Source organism: Callospermophilus lateralis, chromosome 11 (genome assembly GCF_048772815.1).
Source record: "Callospermophilus lateralis isolate mCalLat2 chromosome 11, mCalLat2.hap1, whole genome shotgun sequence".
Classification (NCBI taxonomy): domain Eukaryota; kingdom Metazoa; phylum Chordata; class Mammalia; order Rodentia; family Sciuridae; genus Callospermophilus; species Callospermophilus lateralis.
Window position 1 is genome coordinate 44,506,070 of NC_135315.1, and position 21,708 is coordinate 44,527,777.

At 50.1% G+C, this 21,708-nt stretch overlaps 1 protein-coding gene across 1 annotated transcript in view; it reads left to right on the top strand.

Moving 5' to 3' along the window:
• The window catches only part of Rph3al (rabphilin 3A like (without C2 domains)), a 146,265-nt gene that overhangs the window by 80,211 nt on the left and 44,346 nt on the right, over positions 1-21,708 (top strand). The window contains exon 5 of the mRNA XM_076870018.1: positions 12,291-12,377. Coding sequence (XP_076726133.1) covers positions 12,291-12,377 — 87 coding nt within the window. The remainder of the gene's footprint in view (positions 1-12,290; positions 12,378-21,708) is intronic.

Genomic DNA, 21,708 nt, shown 5'->3' on the forward strand with positions numbered 1-21,708 from the left:
CCTGGGCTCAGGCAGCCGAAGAGATGGGACATTTTCAGAATACAGAAAGGAAAACAAAAGACCTGGCCTCTCGTTTTCTTGGTATCTGAGAACCAGACTCCCTTCACAGAGCCTGGGCTGATCCAGGACGAAGGTGCTTCTGCGTGTGTGGGAGGCCCAGCCCAGGGCTGCTAGAAAGCAGAGGTTTGTTATGCAACCAGGGCTGGGCTGGGGGAGGCAGGGCCTGCTCTGGGGCTTTGTGTCTGTCTGGAAAGCTTTTGCCATTTGTCTCCAGAGGATAGCTCTCTCCACCTGCTTTCTCCCTGGCTCCCTCAGAACGGGTGAGGCCTATTAGCATCTTCTCAACAAGTGTGCAGGTCTGCAGCATAGGTGAGAGGTGAAATTGGGGGTGAGTTCCAGCTTAGCCCTCCATGCATAACCTGTGCGGCCCCTGACAGATGCCCTAAGCTGCCTCCGCTTTGTGTCCATTTATCGTCAAAAGCATGATCCCTGGAAAGTGCTCACACTGAGTCCAACACAAAGCATCCCTTATATAAGCTCTTGCCTGTTTTATTTTTAACTTTTTTTTTTTGCAGTGCTAGGGATTGAACCCAGAGCCTTGCGCATGCCAAGCAGGCGCTCTAGCACTGAGCTACCCACCCAGCCCGAACTCTTGCTTTTATTATTATGTTCCAGAACCTCCATCCTGGCTCTGCCACCTCCTCCTCGCATGAACTTGGCCAAGCACCCCAGCCTCTCTGGGTCTTTGATTCCTCATCCGTGACATTCCCATCATCAAGCCTCCCTCACCAGGGCCGTTGTGAAAGTCAACAAGATTAAATGTGGTAATGATAATGTGTGTAGAGCGCCAGGCATGGAATAAGTGCTCAATAAATGGTGGCTATTATCGTTCTTAGGAGTTATGTGTCTAAGTTACATGGCGGGGAGCAAGACTAATGTGAAGCCAGTTTCCCCCGCCACCTGGGCCTTCCCCTGCCCTAACTGCTTCCCAGCCTTGAAGCAATTTGACTTTGGAAAGGCGAAGGGAGACTTTGGTGGGAGAGCTGCCAGCTACAGTGGGATGGTGGTGGTTCTGGGAGCTGATGGACAGAGTTCAGTGTGAGTCCCCCGGTGATATCTGGGTAGAGACCCACGGACCCGCAGCCTGGAGGACATGTTAGACCCAGCTCTGGCTTGGGCGTCATTTCCAGGAGGCCAGGCTCAGTGAAGAGGGTGCAGAAGCAAGGGACAACTTCTTTTAGGGCTAAAAGTAGCAAGGAGGGCCCCAGGACTGTAGCCCCCCGAAGGATTTGTTGTAGGTTGCCTTAGTGACGGGGCAGGAGAGTTATGTTTGAGAACACAGATGGAACGGACCTCAGTGGAGTGCTTAGTGTTTATGCACATTGATTCCAGTCCTCTGTCACCCCTGGGGAGAATCAGTGTCATCACTTGTCCCCACACAGAGTCTTTGATGAAGTTCTGGAGTCCACCCTGTGGTATCCTGACCAAGAGTTGTTGGGGGTCTTTTAGTTCTTCTGCTGGGGGGACTTTATAACTGCACCTCTAAATTTTGAGGACCCAAGCAGGCGCCCTTAGAGAGATACAGAGACTTTCCACCTTCTTTTTTAATGCAATCTGAAATTTCAAAATAATATTGTTTTGAAAAAAGTGAACGTGATATTGACTCCGCTTTTCCAGCTGCATGTGTCCCGTCCTCTGAACTCAGAGGATCTGGCAGCCCTGAGAGGAGAGGGAACCTGGTTGGAGTCACAGACTGGTGGCCACAGTGGGACCTCAGTGGAAATGAGCCTGTGACAGACTCATCAGCCTCTGGGACCAACATCGGGCCCTTACCAGAGATGGCCAGCAGGAGGAAGCTGTTATGGGCTGTCTCCTCTGGCCCTCTAGGGACATCTCCTTTGTCCCTTCCACGTGCATGAATGATTCTTTCTGTGCAAGTGTTGCTGTAATTGCTCTCTCCAGCCTTGGTCAGCCCCTCTGCTCTGTCCATTCAGACTAGCATTTGTATATCTTTCCTTCAATACTCAGTACTCCCATGGGTACTTCTTAACGTCTCATGCTGGACACACACCTGGCACCCACTGTGTCCCCCACAAATGCCTACTGAATGGATGAATTTCTTGAGACCACGTGCCACATTCTGTGTGTCCCCCTTCAAAACTGTATGTTATTAGATTCACTATCGTCTTAAAACTCTCAGCTTCTGATGGGACAGTCCCCTCCCCTTTGCCCAAGCTCTTGTTGAAACCATCGCTGCCTCCGCTGTGGTTCACATCATCCATCCTGCACACCCCGTCAGCTGGATCCATATGGCCCACCGGAAACGAAGCAGAAATCCTGAACATAGTCTCCTTGTCTGCCAGGGGATGTAGAGATGAGCCAGGATCAGGAAGGGTTAACAGAGGCAGCGAACTGGGCCACTGTCCTCCCTGCCCACCCTGTCCCCCTCACCAGCCCTGTGGCTCATCTTGTCTCAGTCCCCTGATTTCCCTCTCAGACCCGCACACCGTGAGACACAGTCACAGAAATGATCCAGAGCCACACGGAGCCATGATATCTTATTATGTGCTCCGTGAATGTTAATCATCAGAGCGGAGGCCGCTGACTTCTTTAACCCTCCCCCTCTACTCAGAGGTGGTGGTGACTGAGTGGCAGGGAGGGAGGCGTGTCTTGAAATCTGCAGAAAATGATGGTGCTTTCATTCAACTAGGGAGAGGGGCCTGGGGCTATCAGGAGCTTGGGGCTGGCAGGCGGTGCCCGCATGTCAGCAGCTCCTCTGACCGAGGGTGGTCAGTGGTAATGGCACAGCCCTCAGGAAGCCTGGCTGCGGAGGCCTGGCCCTGCCTGGCTAATTCACCTGGCCACTGGCAGCAGGGGTAGAAAGGGCTGGAGGGTCCCTTGCAGGACACCCAGGTGAGAAGTATGGAGAGAGAATCACCTTCCTTCCAAAATCTCTCTCCAGTCACTTTTGTTTCTATCTCAGACCAGACAGCAGGTGGCTGTGTCTCTCTGGGCCCTGTCTGTGACAGTATTTCTGGGTGGACTCTGCATGCCTTCAGCACTGCTGGCTGCCTGGACGATGTCCTAATGAATGGGAAGAGGGGCCAGGGCCAGGCTGTGCCTGCTCCCACCTGAGGTTCAATGTCAGTTGTACTTCTGGAGGGAGGTGTGGCGACCAGGAGCCAGCCCTCAGCATGGGGAGGGTGAAATTGGGGCCAGGCTGCAGGGTGAGGGCTTGGAAAAGCATCCTGCCCAGGCAGCCAGACCTGGTTGGGGCAGTTGAAACCTACATCTGAGGCAGAGAGGGAACAGCGTTCACATCCCAGCTCCCCACGGTCAAGTTATTTAACTTCAGGTCTCAGATCCCTTGTTTATAAAACAGACACTGTGATACCCACTTTATAAGGTTGTTGTGAAAATTAAATGAGATTCTATATAAAACAGCCAGTTTGGTGCCTGGCATAGCATAAGCACCTACTAAAGGGTACAAATATTTATAATTTGTACATCAATATCTGAACTGTATGTACTTAAAGTTGTTTGGCAGCGGGGCCCGGGGCCCCCCATACTGAGTCTATGGCAACAAGGCTATTTCTAGTCTGTCCACCAAGCAGGGCCAGCATGCATCTGCAAGCCTGGCTGACCGTGTTTCAGGGCTTGAGCATGGCTGAATTTATAGAGGGGATCAGTGACCCAGTGACACTGACTGGTAGGGTGGGTCATGCATGAGGCTAACTGTCTTCCTTTGAGTCACAGTCAACAGCTGAGACCTGTCTCCTACATATGCTGCATATACTGCTAGCTTAAGTCCGTCCTGGCCTGCGAAAGTCCAGATCTGATCAATAAATGAAGTTTGGGGTGGGGAGTATGAGAACACCTGCCTAAGGTTTTTGAGGCTCTGGATTCAATCCCCAGCACCTAGCGGGGAGGAAAAAGAAGGGAGGAGTGAGGAAGGATTGGGGCAAGTGATTTCTTTAAATAGGAATGCAGTATGTCTATTTAAAATAGATTCTGAGCTGGCCAGCATGCCTATAATCCCAGCCGCTGGGGAGACTGAGGCAGGAGGATCAAGAGTTCAAAGCCAGCCTCAGCAACTCAGTGAGACCTGTTTCTAAATAAAATACAAAAAAGGGCTGGGGATGTGGCTCAGTGGTTAAGGACCCTGGACTCAATCCCTAGTACAAAAAAAAAAGAAAGGAAAAAAATGGATTTTGACTTTGCACAATCTGATTCACATTTTGGCCAGTATCCTTACAGATAGTCATCTGTGTACAGATAGCCTTTTCAGTTGACCAGGTATGTGCGTGTATTTCTACAGTGGAGCATCATACTATGCAGACTGTTTATAACAAGCTTTTTTTTTTTTTTAACTTGATTGCGCATATCACTCCATTTCATTATATATACAGCTTTGTCATTATTTTTGTCACTTTTCTGTTTACATCATCATCATTTTTATTGCTGGCATAGCTTTCCACAAAACACAAGAAGATTTTTCATTTTGCCGATTTGATTCTAGCATCAGGAACACAGCATGTGGTGCGGAACACAAACTGGAGCCTTGTTCCTCACGCTGCCTTGTGCGTGTATAGAAGGCATTGGGTTGTACCCACTTTCCCCCGCTTTATTGGCGTATGTGGACAGGTCCTCTGCCATCATCATTTACAGCATAGTTCCTGATGAGAAACTGTCTAACCTCCCAACTTCAATTCATTGTAACTCTTGGGAAAGTCTTTTTTTTTTATTATTATTATTATTTTTAAATTTGGTACCTGGGTTTGAGCCCAGGAGCATTTTACTACTGAGCTACATCCCCAGCCCTTTGTTTTATTTTTTATTTTGAGACAGGGTCTCATCAAGTTGCCCAGGCTGGCCTCAAACTTGTGATCCTCCTGCCTCAACCTCCCAAGTCACTGGGATTACAGGTGTGTGCCATCACAACCAGCCAGGAAAGTTATTTTCCAAATTTATGAACCCCTCTTTCTAATATGACACTCATTAAGGACAAAGGGTTGTGCCTTGTTCATTCTCAACATTCCTAAAACAGTGCCTTACTTGCAGAATTGAATAAATGTTGAATTGGAGCACCCAGTATTTTTTAATTAACCATCTTAGGCGGTGGCACTGCCTGTAGTCCCAGCTACTGGGGAGCCTGAGCAAGACAATCACTTGAGGCTAGGAATTTGAGGCCATTCTGAGCAACCATAGCACGATCCCGTAAAAATTAACTATCTTCGATATTCATTTGTGCAGGGCAGTGTACATTTTCTAGGCCTCTTTGTATAGAATGTTTGAAGGCAGTTTCATCCTTTTTGATTGACAGCCTCACGAACGTCATTTTCTGTGTGGTACATGATAATATCGCGAAGCCCTCAGGGCCCATGGAGGTGTGTATGGCCACTTGCCCAATTAGTAAATGACCCCACATGGCTGTTCCACGAGATGGGGATGCTTGCTCTCAGGACAGTTTTCTTCTCTCCCCTCTGTGACCTTGGTCCACAGTTTGGAAAGCTGACTATGGAGCTTGGTGGGACCTGTGTGGAGTGGCCAGGGTGCCTGGGGAGGCCTTGCAGGCTGACCTTGGTGCAGAGTGTCTGGTGCTTTCTGACTGACTCTCAGCTATGGTCTGGGATGGGGCGGCATGTGATGGGGGTTCCAGGAGGGCAACAATCAGGTCTCGGAACAGGCCTGCACACGTATGTAGGCGGCCTATAGGATGCACCCCTGGAGTGATAGGGTAAACATCTCTGCTCCCCACCTTTAGCCAATGACCTTTAGTCATTTCCTCTGTGCCTGTCCAGCTGGACTCACACTCTGTGTCCTGAGAATGGGGCCCATGAGGCCAGCAGACACACCTCCTCCAGACCACCATTGCTGGTCAGCCCCACTTGGTGTGGATGTGAGTCACCCTGCCAGGGGATGCTGAAGGAGCATTTGGTGTTTCCAGGTGTCTTGTCTCCCCAGCAGATTGGCCTATTCCAGGAGGGACCACATCTCACCTTCTCAGTTGTAATTCTATAAGTAGTTCCTGCCTCTCTCTGCCTTTGTTCTGCAAATAACCATGGTGCTAGGCCTTAGGAACAGGACAGTGAAGAGAAATAGACACAGCCTGTGCTCCTGGGGAGCAGACAGGTTTATTTTTTTTTTTTGAATTTTTTTTTTAATATTTATGTTTTAGTTTTCAGCGGACACAACATCTTTGTTTGTATGTGGTGCTGAGGATCGAACCCGGGCCGCACGCATGCCAGGCGAGCGCGCTACCACTTGAGCCACATCCCCAGCCCCAAGCAGACAGGTTTAGGAGCCAGGTGTGGTGGCATAGACCTATATTCCCAGCCGCTTGGGAAACTGAGGCAGAAGGATTGCAAGTTCTAAGTCAATCTCAGCAACTCAGTGAGATCCTGTCTCAAAATAAAAATACATAAATAAAAGGACTGGGGAGGTAGCTTAGGGGTAAAGTACCTGTACCAAAAAAAAAAATAAATAAATAAATAAATTGCTGGTGTTTCTGCTGAGGTCTGAAGGATGCTTAGGCTACTGAGGAGACAGTGTGGTCAGATGCATTCCAGACAGAGGTTGTGGCACATGTGAAGGTCCTGTGGCAGAGGCAGAGCAAGGACCAGGGACTAAAGGAAGGCCAACCTGTCAGGAGCACAGAGGCTACAGAGTAGGGGTGGAGGAGGAGACAGGTGTGAGTGGAGGCTGGCAAGGCAAAAGGGTCCAGCCCAAACTGGCATCCGCACCATGCAGAGTGAGGCGGTCTTCAACAGACACATCAGGAAGCCTCTGAAGGCTGCTGAGCTGGCAGGGATGGGAGAAATGACATGATTTGATTTGCATCTTGAAAAGATCAGTCAGGCTGTGTGTCAAGAGCCAATTGGAAGTGGGCCAAGGTGAGGGTGGGGACGCCTGCCAAGGGGTTTGTGGCACAGGCCAGGCACAGGTGGTGGCAGTGTGGATTGGGGAGGAGTGCCGGAGGTTGGAGAGACACCTGGAGTTCTTGGAGATGGGCCCTTTGGTGGGGTGAAGGAGAGTGAGCACCGGGGACAGTGGCTGGGTTTGGGGCTATATTTATGTCCAATGGCTGCTGCGTCCGTCACTGGAAGGGATGCCCTGGCAGAGCTCTGTGGGCCTTGCCTCCTCTGCACCACACAGTGAGCTAAGCACAGTCACCAACTGTCTCCCTGGCCCTCCTAGCTGGGGGCCTGCCTGTCACCACTGATTTACAGACGAGGAAATGAGGCCGAGGTAAGCGCCCAGGTCAGGATTCCAAAGTGCACCCCTGCTCTGTCCTGTTTCCCATGGGCTCAACCCCAAGGCACCCCCTTCCCTGTGTCCTCGGGGCTGGGACATACACAGGCAGAGGGGTGAATGGAAGGCTCGAGACAGGGTGACCAGAGAGGGTGCACCGTCTGCAGGCCTTGATTTTTGTCCTTCCTGGTTGGAGTCAGGCCCAGCAGCACAGTGTGGTTGTTCAATGCCCAGACGCAGGTCCAGGCTGCAGGATGCAGGAGGTGGCCGAGCCCCAGAAGTCAGTGCTTACGTGCCCAGGGGCAGTGCCACTCCAGGGAAACGCATCCCAGGCAGGAGGCAGGTGGCTTTCCCTGGGACCTGAGGCTGTCCTTCACAGGGAGGGGCTGGCCTGCCCTCTTGTGCAAACACTTTTTAAAATACCAGCTGCTTCATTTTTGGTATTAGAACCTGGAAACAGACAGAGCCCATCAGGGGGAAAGGCTCATTATCCTCTTATTGATCTGAGATTTAATAAAGCAGCAATTATGAGTGATTTGAACAGGAGCCTGTTATCTCTCTCTGGCCCGAGCCTCTCAGGAGCATCTTGTTCCCCTACCTGCCACAGACACTATAGGTGCTTGAAGATGACCAAGAGATGGCAGGAACTGGCCGTGGGGTCCCCCAGGGACAGCTGGTAGTTGGAACACAGGGTTGTGCACACACGGGGGTGGGTGTGCCTTGTCATGTCACCTTACCCGCGCCCCATGGGGCTCCCAAAAGCAAGGGATGGAAGGAACATTCTAGAAACCCCTCCCACCACCCTGCCTTCCAAAGGTGGAATTGGAGGGGCTTTCTTCCCCCCCTGAAAACCACAGTCCTTATTGGAACCTGGGAAGCAAGCAGCACTGCACCCACCCTCTGTCGGGGAAGTAGGGGTTCCCCCGACCAGCAGGGACAAGCCACTGTCCCATTTCCCTACTTCCTACCCCAGACTGGAGCTGACTGACAGCCTTTGAGCCCTCCTCCTCTGGAAGGTGACTGGTGCATGCTGTCCCTGTCCCCAGGCTGGGTGTCTGTGTTCCTGGGTCTAGGGGGGAGGACAGGAGAGTTTTCAGTCCCTCCCTCCCTCGTTTCCTTCCCTGCCCCCAACAGCATAGCTATGTGATCAATCAGAGAGTATTTACCAAGGTCATGTGCACCTTCATCCTTCAGAACCCTGCCCAGGATGCAGCCGAGCACCCTGTCAGTCTGGGCGGGGTGAATTCTGAGCCATGGTGCATAACCAGGGCCACAGTGAGGCCTGGCCCCGCCCTGTTCCTCAGTGTCCCTAACACAAGGCTGTGCTCCTCAGGGTGCCCCACAGGTGACGGTCACATGGACTAAAGAATCGGTTTTCAGGGAAGAGGCAGATGGGTGGAATGGAACTGCTGCTCTGTGGAGTCCTGCGTGCTAAGGCTGAGGGTCCTGCAGCCCTGCACACCACCCAGGAGAACTTCCAGCCAGATATAAGTGTCCTGTTTCTGTGCGGTCCTGTATGTGGCCACCAGCTGGGTGTGGCAGTTGAGTACCTGAAAAGATCGTAGTGCCACTGAGGCACCATTTTGTTTCGTTGAACTGTATTTTTTTATTATTTTTTTTTTATTCTGGAGTTCAATCCCAATGTCTCACACAGGGCAGGCAGGCGTTCTACCACTGAGCTACACCATCAGCCCTTAACTGCACTTTAAACATCCACCTGTGGCTGGTGGCTACTGCAATAGATAGCAGAAGGCTAAAGGAGAATCATGCAAGGTTATAGAACAGGGTGTGATGGGGGGTTGTCACTAATCACAACAGGGACTGGTGTTTCTTGAGCGTTTATTACAGGCTGGGGGTTGATCTTCATGGGTGTCTGAGTGAATTCTCAAAGCAATCCCAGAGGATAAACATTATCCCACTTTACAGATGAGAACAACCCAGGCCTGCCCCTCCTAAAGCCTGTGTTACGGGCGCCATGCTACACTGCCTCGGCTTGAGCTCACGTGACACTGTTGACAGAGTTCAGGGTATGGGGGTTAGAGCGCCAAGGAGCACTGGGGACTCTTAAATGACTCCAGGATTGAGAGAGATGATAATGCACCCATTTCTAGAGCTTCCAAAATGCAAAAGCAGAAAGAAGGGCCCAGTGATGATGGCGGTGTGGGGGGGCTGCTAGGGACTGCATGTTTGTGTCCCCTCAAACCCCTGTGTTGAGACCCCTCTCCTCCGAGGGGATGGATATTTGGAGGTGAGACCTTTGGGAGGTCATTAGGGTTAGATGAGGTCACAAGGGTGGACCCCGCCCGCTTCTGGTGCCTTTGTAAGAAGAGACCAGAGTCTCCTCTCCTCTCCTTCCGCCACGTGAGGACACAGTAAAAAGACCGCTGTCTGTAAACCAAGAGGGGGACCCTCACCAGCACTCATCATGTGGACAGCCTGATCTGGGTGAGAAAGAAGTTTCTGTTGTCCCAGTCACCCCATCTAGGGCAGACTTTTGTTAGAGCAGACTACACTTAAGACAGGGCCAGGACTGCACAGTGCCCTCCCCTTGGCTGTGTGGCCGGGGGGAAGGAGGCGACCATGCTGTGCAGAAGCCCGAGGGATGTTGATGCAGGAGCTTCTGGGCCTGGGCTTCCCGTCTCCTAGAAACCTCTCTCTTCCTCCTGAGCCATAGTTAGCTCAGGAGAGAGCCAGCTCTTGGGCCTAGAACCAGCACTGGGGAGTGTATGAGCTTCTGCTGGCTGCGCCTACGTGGCCCGTGAAATCTTTGTCCCAGGGTCATTCTGTGTCCCTTCTCTGCCCGGTCATTTGAGAGCCATCAGCCACATCCTCAGGTACAAGCCTGAGCAGAACCCTGATTGCCATGGGCACCCACTTCTGGGAGGGGAGAGCATGATGGTTCCCCTGAGCTCTGAGAAAGTACCCTGCTTTGCCATTAACTAGCTGGGAACCGAAGCAGTTGGTGACATTGCTGGCCTCCGTTTCTCCATCTGTACAATGGGGACTGTAACTCTCCCTTCATATGTCATGTCCAGGGTCCCTGCGCCTTTCACACACACATATTTGGCAGCCATCGGTGTTTTATTCCCACCTGATTCTCAAGGTCTCATTCAGCAGCTTTGGGAGGAGCCACACAGTGTTTAGGGTGAGCCGTCAGCAAACCCCCTAAGAATGCATCAGGAAAGTCTGGCCTCTCTGAGGGCCGTTTTGCACACATGCCTTCTGTGTAGGGGATCGTGGAAATTAGCAAGGAAAACAAAGCCACCAGGTTTCAGCCCCTCCGTCCCCTCTCCTAAGAGAGTTCCAGGTTGCAGCCTGAGGCCCACCTTGACTGATGGGGGACCCTGCCCTAGAGGCATCAGGATTGGGGATGAGAAGCAGGAGGGGTAAAGAGAGGCAGCCCAGAGGGGAAGGTCGGGGATGGCAGCTGGGGGTCCAGGGAAGCAGGCTGCTGGTCTGTGGAGGGGCTCACCTCCAGCCTGGGAAAGATCCGACACTCAGGGCTGACAGAGGTGGCCATCCCCACCCCTTTCAAGAATCCTGATGGCTCAGAGGGCAAGAAAATAGCAGCAGACAGTGCCCAGGAGACCCTCCCAGATGTGCTGGACCACCACAGACCCTCAGCCTGGGACCTTCCTGAGAGCTGGGGAGGGACCCTGTGATGACAGGGACCTGAGAAGGGCTTCTCTGCCTCTTCCCGTCCCTTCTCTGAGAGGGATGGGCGCTTGGAGCCAATTCTGTTTTATCTGGAAAAAGAAAAGAAAAGAGAAGTGACGTATCTCACACCTGAGCTCGGGATGGTAGCCAGTCCGTGCCCCCACCAGTGTGTCACAGCCTGTCTTCCGAGTGCAGACTCTCTCTCTCCTCTCCTCTCCTGCAGCGCCCAGGCTCAGCCACCCAATCAGGCTGGTGACACACGCTTTGGGAAGCCAAGTTGGTGACATTTCCCTCTCCGCGGAGAGGTGCACTCCTTGCTCAGTTGGCAGCCTGCAGCAAAGGCCAAGTAACAGATCCAGCCTTCCCTCGCCTGGTGCTGGGGGGTGGGTGGCAGGGACTGGAGAAAGCCCCCTCCTCTGCAGGCTCCGGAGGCCCCGAGTCCCCTGAGAAGGAGCCACCGTCACCATCACCATCACCACCGCTGAATCATGCCCGGGGTGGGCTGGGAACCAGTCTCAGCCCCAACAAATCCATCTCTGCCTCCCTGTGTGTTTATTCTGGCCTCCTCAGTATTGCTGGTTGCCGTGCCTCTAGGGGAAGCAAAATATGTATTTAGACGTTACGTGCTTAAACAACTCTGGAGAAGGAAAAAACACTGGGATCGGAGTTCTGGCTATTTCTGCATCCTGAGGAAATGATATCATGGCTCCAGAGTCAGTCTCCAACCCAGTCCCAACTCTCCGCAGGATGTTGGGCAAATTCTCAGATTCCTCCACAGCCCGGATGCCTCACCTGTAAAGTGGGCCTTGTGCTTGCACAGGGGTGGTCTTGGGATGGTTTGGGGGAGAGGGCTTGGCATCAAGTACACGCTCAAGCTTCACTGGGGTCCTCTAACCTGACAGGCAGGTGTGTGAGCTTTTTGCATGGTTATATACAAACAGGTGTCTTCTGTGCCGGATGACATTCTTTCCCGCCCACCTGTCCAGGTAGCCAGCAGCACATGCTGTGTGAAGGCCACACCGCATTCTGTTGTGTTTGCCTGATTCTTCCCCTGGTGCTGGGCGTTTGGGTTATTTCCAGTTCTTTGCCGCTGAAAATGATGTAGCTGCGAATATCAGCAGATTTATTTTTTTTTTAATGAGGTCCTAATAGAATATAATTATGGGGGTGGAATCAAGGCATGGACGGCACACCTCCACTGAGCCCCAGAGCCAAGCGAGGGTGTCCGTGCCTCTTGGATGATCTGTCCTCGTATCCCGAAGCAAAATCCATCATCCCTGGGAAGATGCCCAGGTGACTCTTGTTTCTGGTTGTCTCAGCCCCTCCTCACCCAAGGGGGAACACGCTGAAGTATTAACACCCCTGTGTCCTCTCTCTTGTAGAAAGTCTGCACCAAATGTGGGATCGAGACCTCCCCTGGCCAGAAGCGGCCCCTGTGGCTGTGTAAGATCTGCAGTGAGCAAAGAGAGGTAGGGCCCCTGGGGCAGCGGGGTCTGGGCACACTCACGTGTTAGGGTTACAGGGTGGGTCGCTGGCAGGGGCCTCTCTGGAGGTCAAGGAGGGACCATCCAGGGGTGTCCAGAGGAGAAGGGTGCAGAGGGACAACCGGCTTGGCCCAGCACCTTCATACAAAGGTGGCAGCGGGCCCTGGTTCTGTGCTTGTGGAGTCTACGGTTTCAGTGGCATGTGGCATTTGCCGGGGGGGCCTGTAATTGTAGCTGTCCAGGTTGCACATTTACTCAGCTCTTGGCCCTGTGCTAATAAGTTCCTTAGGTTTATTCATTCATTTCCCCCTTATTCAACCCCATCAGTGGCCACTGTTCTTATCTTTTCTTCCTGGTGGGGAAATGGAGACACAAGTGGCTAAGTGACTTGTGGACACTGAGCTGGAGGAGGGACATGGAGTTGGGAACCAAGCACAGCCAGGGCCTTCTGCAGTGTGCCACCGCCCCCCCCCCCAATCCTTTCTGGGGCTAGGGTTGTGTCATTTCAGTTCTGACCCCATTTCAGGGGAGGAAATTGAGGATGCTGAGGCAGTAGCTGGCGGGGGGCGGTAATTGGGGGTGCCTAGAACTGCATCTCCCAGCCCCAAACCCAGGGGCTTTCCTTACTGCACCAACAGCAGGACTACACAGGTGGCTTCTGGGGAGAGCCATGGGGAGGCAGAACAGGGATGGAAGGAGCCTGGACAAGGGAGCATGTCCCTGGCTTTCCAGATATGGGTTTGTCTTCTTATTGATCTGACTTGGCACTTGGTATGTGCTTATCATCATATTCTCAGTTCTGGAAAATTCTCGTTCGTAGCTTCTTTGACTATTGCTGCTCGGCCGTTTCGTCTCTCTCCTGAATATCATATCTTTGTCAGCTTCTCATCATGGCCAGATCCCTCTATTCTACTGTCCACTGTGCATCTCCCTGACCCTCAGCCTCCTCTCCCAGGTGCAGAGCCTCCTCACCAGCCCCATTTTTAGTGACTCGGCCCTGGTCCCCCACCTCTCCTGGGACACGTTAGTCCCCATATCCTAGAAGAACCATCTCCCAGCGGCCTCCACCCGCTTCTGGGTCTGGCACTCTGCCAACTGAGCCTTGGCTTCACAAGATATATTGAGAGAGAGATCTTGGTGTTGAACGCGTGTAATTTTCCTTTTTGTTGTTTTAAAAATATTTCCATCTGTCATTGCTGCATGTTGGGAAGAGAGAAGGCGATGGGCAGAAGCCTTGGAGAGTGAACTAGTACTTGGTCTTGCCTGGTGGTCCCTGTGCCTCATTCCCAGATGGTGACGATAATGCCCAGTTCACGGAGATGCTGCGAGAATTCAGCAAGATCTTTAAATGGTGCAAAATGTCTGGCACTCCTTAAATATTAGAAACTTCCCTTCCGCCCCAGCCAGAAAGTCCCTGGGTCTCTGGGTCTCAGTGGGCCCCTTTCAACTTTCTGATAGTCAGTATCCTCCAGGGAAGAAATTCCTTCACACATGACCTTGAGGGGAGACACTTTTACAGGGTGAAATGATGGTCACAAGCGAGCTGTGGGAGGTCAGAGGTCAAGGAGCTGTCAAGGAAAAGAAAGTGGAGAAGGAAAGATGAATTTTGCAAACTTAATCAGCTAGCGGAGGGCCGCGGAGGCTGCTGCCCCGTCTGGCCACATCACGAGTTACCTCCATACTCCTTAATAGTCCTGACCTACCACATGCAGGGAGGGCCCAGCCCGTCCTAATCTCCAGAGCGCTCCAGGGCCCAGAAAAGTCCAAAATAGCTTAGGATGAATTTTCTTATCTTTCCTAAGGCAAAGAATATGAGGTTATGCATTAGGCTATCAGTTTGTCCTTGAATTTTTAGAAGCCAATAAAACTTCGCAAGATCAAGAATGTTCGCTGTCCTCAGTGTCACCCATTCTGTGGACACACAGTAGGTAGGGATGGGGCGGCGAACGTGCTGATGATCTGTGAGCCCATGGGGGCCACATCCCAGTGCTGAGTTTCCTGTCTGCTTTGGGGGTGGGAAGAGGGACAGGGTGAAAGGTTTCCTAATGCCTTTTCTTTTCCTTAGAAAAATATCTAATCATAACAAAGAAATAGCATCCTAGGGCATTTGAAAATGTCCGATCTGAAGCACCACGTAGAGCTGGTTCTGAGACTGTGATAAGAATGTGGTGTTCTGTCTCCTGGCGAAAGCCAAATCCTAATGGAAGAACTTGGGTTTTCTGATGGAAACTCTTGTTCCACTCTGCCCAGCACTCTAATCTGCCTTTCCTTTTGGTGCTTCACTTCCATCATCTCTTGCTATAATTGGAAGTAGTTTTTTCTGGAGTGAGTCAAATGCGGGTCAAATGTTCCTGGGACTGTCGGGCTGGCGTTGCTGCCTGTTTTATGCACCCGCATGATGCAGCAATGTGAGCCTCAGCCCCTCTGCTCTTGAGGAGTTTATAATCCAATGTGTTTATTCGTTCAGGCAGTCAACATAAATTTATTGAGCATCTTCTTTGTGCCAGGCAAAGTAGCCCTTCTAATGGGAGAGGGAGAAAACATGCAGAGTCAAGTAAATGCTGTAACCTCACGGGGGGACAATAAAGTGCTCGGGGAAAGGGGGTGTTGAGAGCAGTAGTCTGAGTGCTGTTTTACATGGGGGGTCACAGAGGAGCTCACCGATAAAAGGACATTTGAGCAGAGATCTGAAGCACATTCTGTGGATATGTGGGGAGGGAACATTGCAAGTAGAAGGTACAGCAAATGCAAAGGTTTGTGCTTGGTGGCTTTGAGCAGCAACAAGGAGTCCAGTATGACTGGAGCGACATCAAGGTTGGGAGAGGTGGTCAGAGATGTGGGAGGAGATCAGATCAGAGTGGTCCTTGCAGACCATTGTAAGCACTTTGGCTTTTGTAGTCCGTGAGATGAGGAGCATTTGGAGAGTCTCAGGTAGAGGAGGGATGCGATCTCTCTCTCTCCTCTTAAAGAACACTCTGGCTGCTGTGTTGAGAATAAACTATAGGCTGTCATGTCAGAGCATAGCATCCTATTTTATTTTTCATATTAAATTTTGCTCAGGTATCTAAGATTTTTATCAGTTGCTACTCTTGTTGGAAGCTTTCATTTTACAAAATGTATACATTTTAGTCTTTTCTGAAATTAATATGGATCACCGAGGAACCTTTATAATGTATAGAAAAGCAAAATACACACTAAAAATATCTATCATCCTACTATCCAAAGAAACTGCTGTCAATGTTTTGGCATGTTTACCTTTTCTTCTGTGCTTTTCTTGTTTATATTGTTGAACCTGTGTTTTAAAATCCACATTGGATCTTAAGTATTTCCCAGTGTGATCAATAACTCCTGGTAAACATTCTCAATGACAGTCTGTCATGTGGCTCTTCTAATTTAGGACATTTGTTTCCATTTCTTTCTCTTATTAGTATCTGTATGTATAACTTTTTGCATGCATTTTATTTAATTGAATTCCTTAATGTATTTATGGTGCAGCCTGGGAATGGCACCCAGGGCCTGGTGCATCTTAGGCAAGTATTCTACCACTGAGCGACACCCCCCGCCCTTTGCCTACATTTTAGATTATAGCCTCTGGATGAATTCCTAGGGTTCACTTGCCCCCTTTTCTTATAGACCCTGGAGCTTTGTTATTGTTTTTATTGAACTCATAGGTAGCTGATGTGTAATTTGATGCAATTTTTAAAAATAAGGGCACATAGATGGTGTGTTTCCTGGGTCCTTTGCTGCCATGTGATCATTGTTGCCTTTCTACATAAAGGACAAGTTGATAGTACAATTGTTCAGAATCTTTCCCACTCAGTCTGTGTACTTGGCCTCTTTGTCTACCAACCACATGAAGAACCATCATCAGGGAGAGGTGGCAATTAGGGGAAGTGGTCTCCAGGGAAGGGGAGCAGGGAAACCTGTGAAGAGACTAGAGAGAAGGGTTTTTTAAATTAGTTAATTAACTAAAAAATATAAAAGAAGGAATAGAAACCACATTGAACAAAAAGAACCTTTGCAAAAAAGTACAGGCAAATTTGAAAAAGAGCCAAAGGAGTCATTTTTCTTTCTAAAAATAAAAAAAAAATATTATTGGGCTGGGGTTGTGGCTCAGTGGTAGAGCACTTGCCTAGCATGTGCAAGGCACTGGGTTCAATTCTTAGCACCATATATAAATAAGTAAAGTAAAGGTCCATTGGCAATTTAAAAAAATATCTTAAAAATATTATTAATGAATTATGAAACTCACTTGAACTACATACTTCAATCATTTCTTAGATCATCAAACCTTGTCATTCTCATTACTGGCTACAAACATTGCCTTATTATTTGCTGCTGCTTCTTTTTTTTTTAAAGATGGACACAATATCTTTATTTATTCTATTTATTTTTATGTGATGCTGAGGATCGAACCCAGTGCCTCACATGTGTAAGGCAAACTCTCTACCACTGAGCTATAACCCCAGTATTCATTTGCTTCTCACCAATTTTTTTTTTTTTTTTTTGATTCCTGTGTGGTGCTCCTAACTACCTTGCCCGTGATTTCCTTGATCCCAGCTGTCAAGAATACTACCGGGGCCGGGGCCGGGGCCGGGGCCGGGGCCAGGGCAGGGGCCGGGGCATGGAGCACTTGCCTTGTTGCAAGAGGCCCTGGGTTCCATCCCCAGGTCCGCAAAACAAAAATCAAACAAAAAAGAACACAATGCATTTGTGACCCCACCAGACTCCATTTGCCTAATTAGCTGCTTGGCTTTTTAAAACTAGCCGTCTATACCCACATTCCTTTTCCCGGCTCTAGATGTGTCCCTCTGTGCCCATTCTCATTCCGGGAACTCTGTGGACTGGCACTCTCCTCAGTCACTTGCCCGATTTTCTTGCTGGCCAATTCATAAACTCTGACATGTGTTTAAGATCGAATGAAACAGGAAAGGGAACAAAGTGGCCCTCCGGTGGGCTGGTTAAGTAGCATATGAGCCTCACCCGGGAAGGGCCCCAAAGCCAGAAAGCAGTTCAAGGATGCAGCATAGAAGGACAAGGAGGGTACCAGGGGTTGAACCCAGGGCGCTTAACCACTGAGCCACATCCCCAGTCCTTTATTTTTAATTTAGAGACAGGGTCTTGCTGAGTTGCTTACAGCCTCACTAAGTTGCTGAGGCTGTCTTTGAACTGGCGATCCTCCTGCCTCAGCCCCAAGCTGCTGGAATTCCAGGCACATGCCACCACACCCAGCTGCAAAGTGGTTCTAAAGGTGACAACGGAGACAGGCACAGGTTGAAGCCACACTTGATGTTTTCATTCCCCTTTAAATAACCTGTTGTGTTTTTAAAATTTAATATTTAGAAGTTAAAAGTTTTGGTCTGGATAAGCCTAGGCCATTTTCATTGATTTTTTTTTTTCTAAAACAAATAAACAATATTTGGATATTTGATCCAGGAAAGCTTTTTTATTACATTTTTGCTTATTCGTACCAACTATTCTGACTTCAAGACCCCTTACTCATTTGAAGTTTGGGTTTCCATTTTCTGTCTTGCACAGTAGCCATTTTCTTAAAGTCGTTTTCTATTTTTTTTTTTCATTTTTCCCACCATTCTGGAAAAATCTTAAAGCTTTTCTCCCATGTCACTTGGAGCATGTTTGTGTGTGTCAATACCCTAAACAGGATTCTTCAAAATCATTTGTGTACAGTTTAAAGAATCATCATAAGGGCTGGGGATGTGGCTCAAGTGGTAGCGCGCTCGCCTGGCATGCGTGCAGCCCGGGTTCGATCCTCAGCACCACATATAAAAGATGTTGTGTCCGCCAAAAACTAAAAAATAAATATTAAAAATTCTGTCTGTCTCTCTCTCTCACCTCTCTCTTTAAAAAAAAAAAAAAAAAAAAAAAGAATCATCATAAAACAGATGTTCACTAACTACTGCCCCAACCAAGAAATTGGTCATTGCCATGCCTGTGTTTGACATAAATAAGATGGAAACATGTGTCTTGTTTTTCCTTTATCCAACATTATGATCTTTTTTTCTTATTTTACAGTACTGGGGGTTGAGCCCAGGAGCACTCTACCACTGAGCCATATCCCCAGCCATATATATATATATATATATATATATATATATATACTTTTTTTTTTTCTAGACAAGTTCTCACTAAGTTGCTTAGGGCCTGGCTAAGTGGCCCAGGCTGGCCTCCAACTTTCCATCCTTCCTTAGCTTCCCGAGCTGCTAGGATTACAGGTGCATGCCACCACGCCTGGCCTCAGTATTGCGATTTTGAAGTGGACGTATTCCTTCCTCTTGTTGCTGTCTCTCTTCCCTGGGAATGAATACAGCCCCCGATGCTTTAGTTCTTCTGTTGATCTTGTCAGTGGCTCTCTATTCCTTTGCTGTTGGGGATAATTCTCCTGTCACCATCCACGTCTCCCAGAACACATGTGTGAATGTTTCTCCAGCATTTACACCTGAGAGGGCTGCCCTTGGGCTGGGACATGTGCTCACATTCAACTTCATTAGCTAATTCCCAGTTGTATTTCAAAGTAGCTGGACCGCTGGGTGCTCCCGCAAAACAGGTGACCCGAGTTCCCTCTCCAGCCACTTCCCTGTTCTCCCTGATCATTTCTGCTCTCACCTGCCTCTGGCGTGGGCTTGGCTTCTGCTCTTACAGTCCTCCATCATTCCCCTCCTGTGGCCTGTTTTCCTCTCTTGGTGACTTCATAGCCAGTCTTCATCTTTTCAAGACGCCAATCATCCACTTTTCTCTGAAACCTGGCATGCACATTCACATGTACTCAATGTTCTCAAGGTTTTCTCTTTTTTCTGAGTCTTCTGGATGGCACCTGCCCTCCAGTTTTCCCTGGTCCCAATTTTCTCTCTGTTCACCCATCTTCAGGTGTGGTGAGCTTAGCCAACCAGGGTCGACCCAGAGGCCATGGGCAGATGTCTCCCAGCACTTCCCTTTGTTTGGGAAATGATGCTCTGATTTGTGGAGGAGACACCTTTGACTCTCCTGTGACTGGGCCCTCGAGGGAGGGCCTTTGGAACCAGGGAGGACGTGCGGGACTATAGCCCCTGGTTTGCATCTCCTCAGCTCTCCCTCTCTCTGCTCTCCCACACCAAGCCTGAAAAAATCCACCTTCCCGGATGCAGAGCACATTGCCAGCCTGGCTGTGTCTGGGAGTCAAATCTCCTGGGGACAATGGCAGGAGGACAGCCCCTGTGTGGTTCCAGAAACCCGCAGCCCTGCTGGGTCAGGAAGGCTGCCCGGGCAGCTTCTGAGCCCTTCCTCTACCCCCTGGCAGGCAGGCAAGGCCTTGCTGTGCCTCTGCACACTTTTGCCATCCATCACCTGTGGTTGAGGGCACCCTCTGTGACCTACTGTCACATTCCTCCTGCTCTGACAATTGTGATTTCTTTTTTTTTTTTAATTTTTGAATTTGCTTTCATTAGTTATAACAGTAGAATGAATGCATTTATGCACTTTGATATAGCATACATAAAGGGGGTATAATTTCTCATTTGTGATTTCTTTTTTCATCTGTTTTCAGGGGTCTGTTAGTTGGGGTTGGAAGGGACAGCAGAGGGGGACTTCTAAACACACAGTGTTGCAGACGGGAAATTTATTTAATTTATTGTCTAGCCTTTTGTCTCTATCCATTTTTGAAAATCCAGAGTGACTCAGTGAACATCGTAATGTCATCAGGGGAAGAACTAATTGGAATCTAGATTACCCCGGATTCTAGAAACCATTCCGTCAGCCTCTAACAGATACCTGTGGCGTAAGAAGGCTTCTGAAGACTCAGGTGTTATCTGAGGGGGCGGGGGGGGGGGGGATGAGCTAGGAAGGGGTAAAGACCAATTTGTAAGTAATTGAAAGCTGATTAATACAATTAGCGCGTTCTCCTGTGTTCATCATCTGCTCTGCTTTCAGATTTCGCTCGCACCCTGATTATAACTCGGCAGAGGCCCGGCTGTAGCCAACACTTACTCGGCCTCCCACAGTGTTTTGCATATAAAGGTGCTTGGGAAATGTTTGTTGGTTGGAAGAGAAATTTGCAAAGAAATGTCCTTGCTCTGATCACTTTAGAACCTCTTCCCAGCGGGTGCTTTTGATTTCCCTGGAGTCTTATAGCAGGAAACCCTGGTTGGGGCCAAAGTGCCCATCAGACAGCGGCTGTGTGTTCCCTCTGCCTGCCCCCCGCCTCCTGCTTGTTGATTGACAGGCAGAGGGGATTTATGAAAAAGGAAAGTGACTCCCCAGATAATCTTGAAACCATCTCCAACTCACAGAGGGTCAGGAGAACCAGGGACTCTCCCCTCCCCAGCCAGCCCCTGATGGTAACTAGCTGTGCCAGCCGAGCCCAGGATCCTTGGCACCTGCCTGCCAGGAGGGTGGCCTGTGCTTGTTGCAAGCTGCCATCTGCTTCTCCACGCTGATTCTCTCCTGGTCCCGCTGTTACTTGCAGTTTGGATTTTTGCTGCAAACAGCTTTGCCAGAGGGCCCCCTCCGCAGGCCCGTGAGTGCGCTCAGGAGTGGGTGGCTGGCGCTGGGGCGGGTGGCTGCCTGAGCACCCTGCCATCTGTGCCTGGCTCACTCTGGGCTGCTGTCGCGGCGTCCCCGGGGGACCCGGATGGTCACACTTCCTTAGTGTGTTGGTTGCCTCCCACGCCACTGTGGCTCTGCCAAGGAGACCCACTATCAGTGCTGCCTCTCGGCCTCCCACACAGGTACAGGTGACAGAAGGAGGAGGCTCCTGGCCCCAGCACCCCCCCAGAACACTCTGCCTAGGGTGGACTCTCTGGCGCACCCTCCCCACCCCCGAATACTGAACCACTCCCACCCCACTCCCCAACTTTGTTTGGGGTGCCTACCCAAGTGTCTGCACTGGAGAAACCTGACTCCATCAGCACGCTGCTCTAGCCTTCCGAGTTAATCGTCCATACCCAGGCATGCCAATGCAGCCCGATTATTGATAGCGGACATTAGCTGAGCACCAGCTAGAACCCAGCAGCAAACACCTCTTATCCTCACAGGAGCCCAGTGACATGCATAAAAGGAGCTGTTGTTCCCTGTGACAGATGGAGAAACTAAGGCTTTGAGAAGGGAGGCCACTTGCCCATTGACATCAGAGAGTAATTGACAAAGCCAGAAGTCCCTTCCTGCAAATGCTGGGCAATGACTTATTTTCTGCTCTTCCTTCATTCACCCAATATTTGTTGAGTATTTGCAACAGGCCAGGCCCTGTTTTAGGCCCTTGGAAAACAGCAATAAGCAAAACACCCCAATATTCTTGCCTAGAGCTTGTGTCCTGATCAGAGGCCAG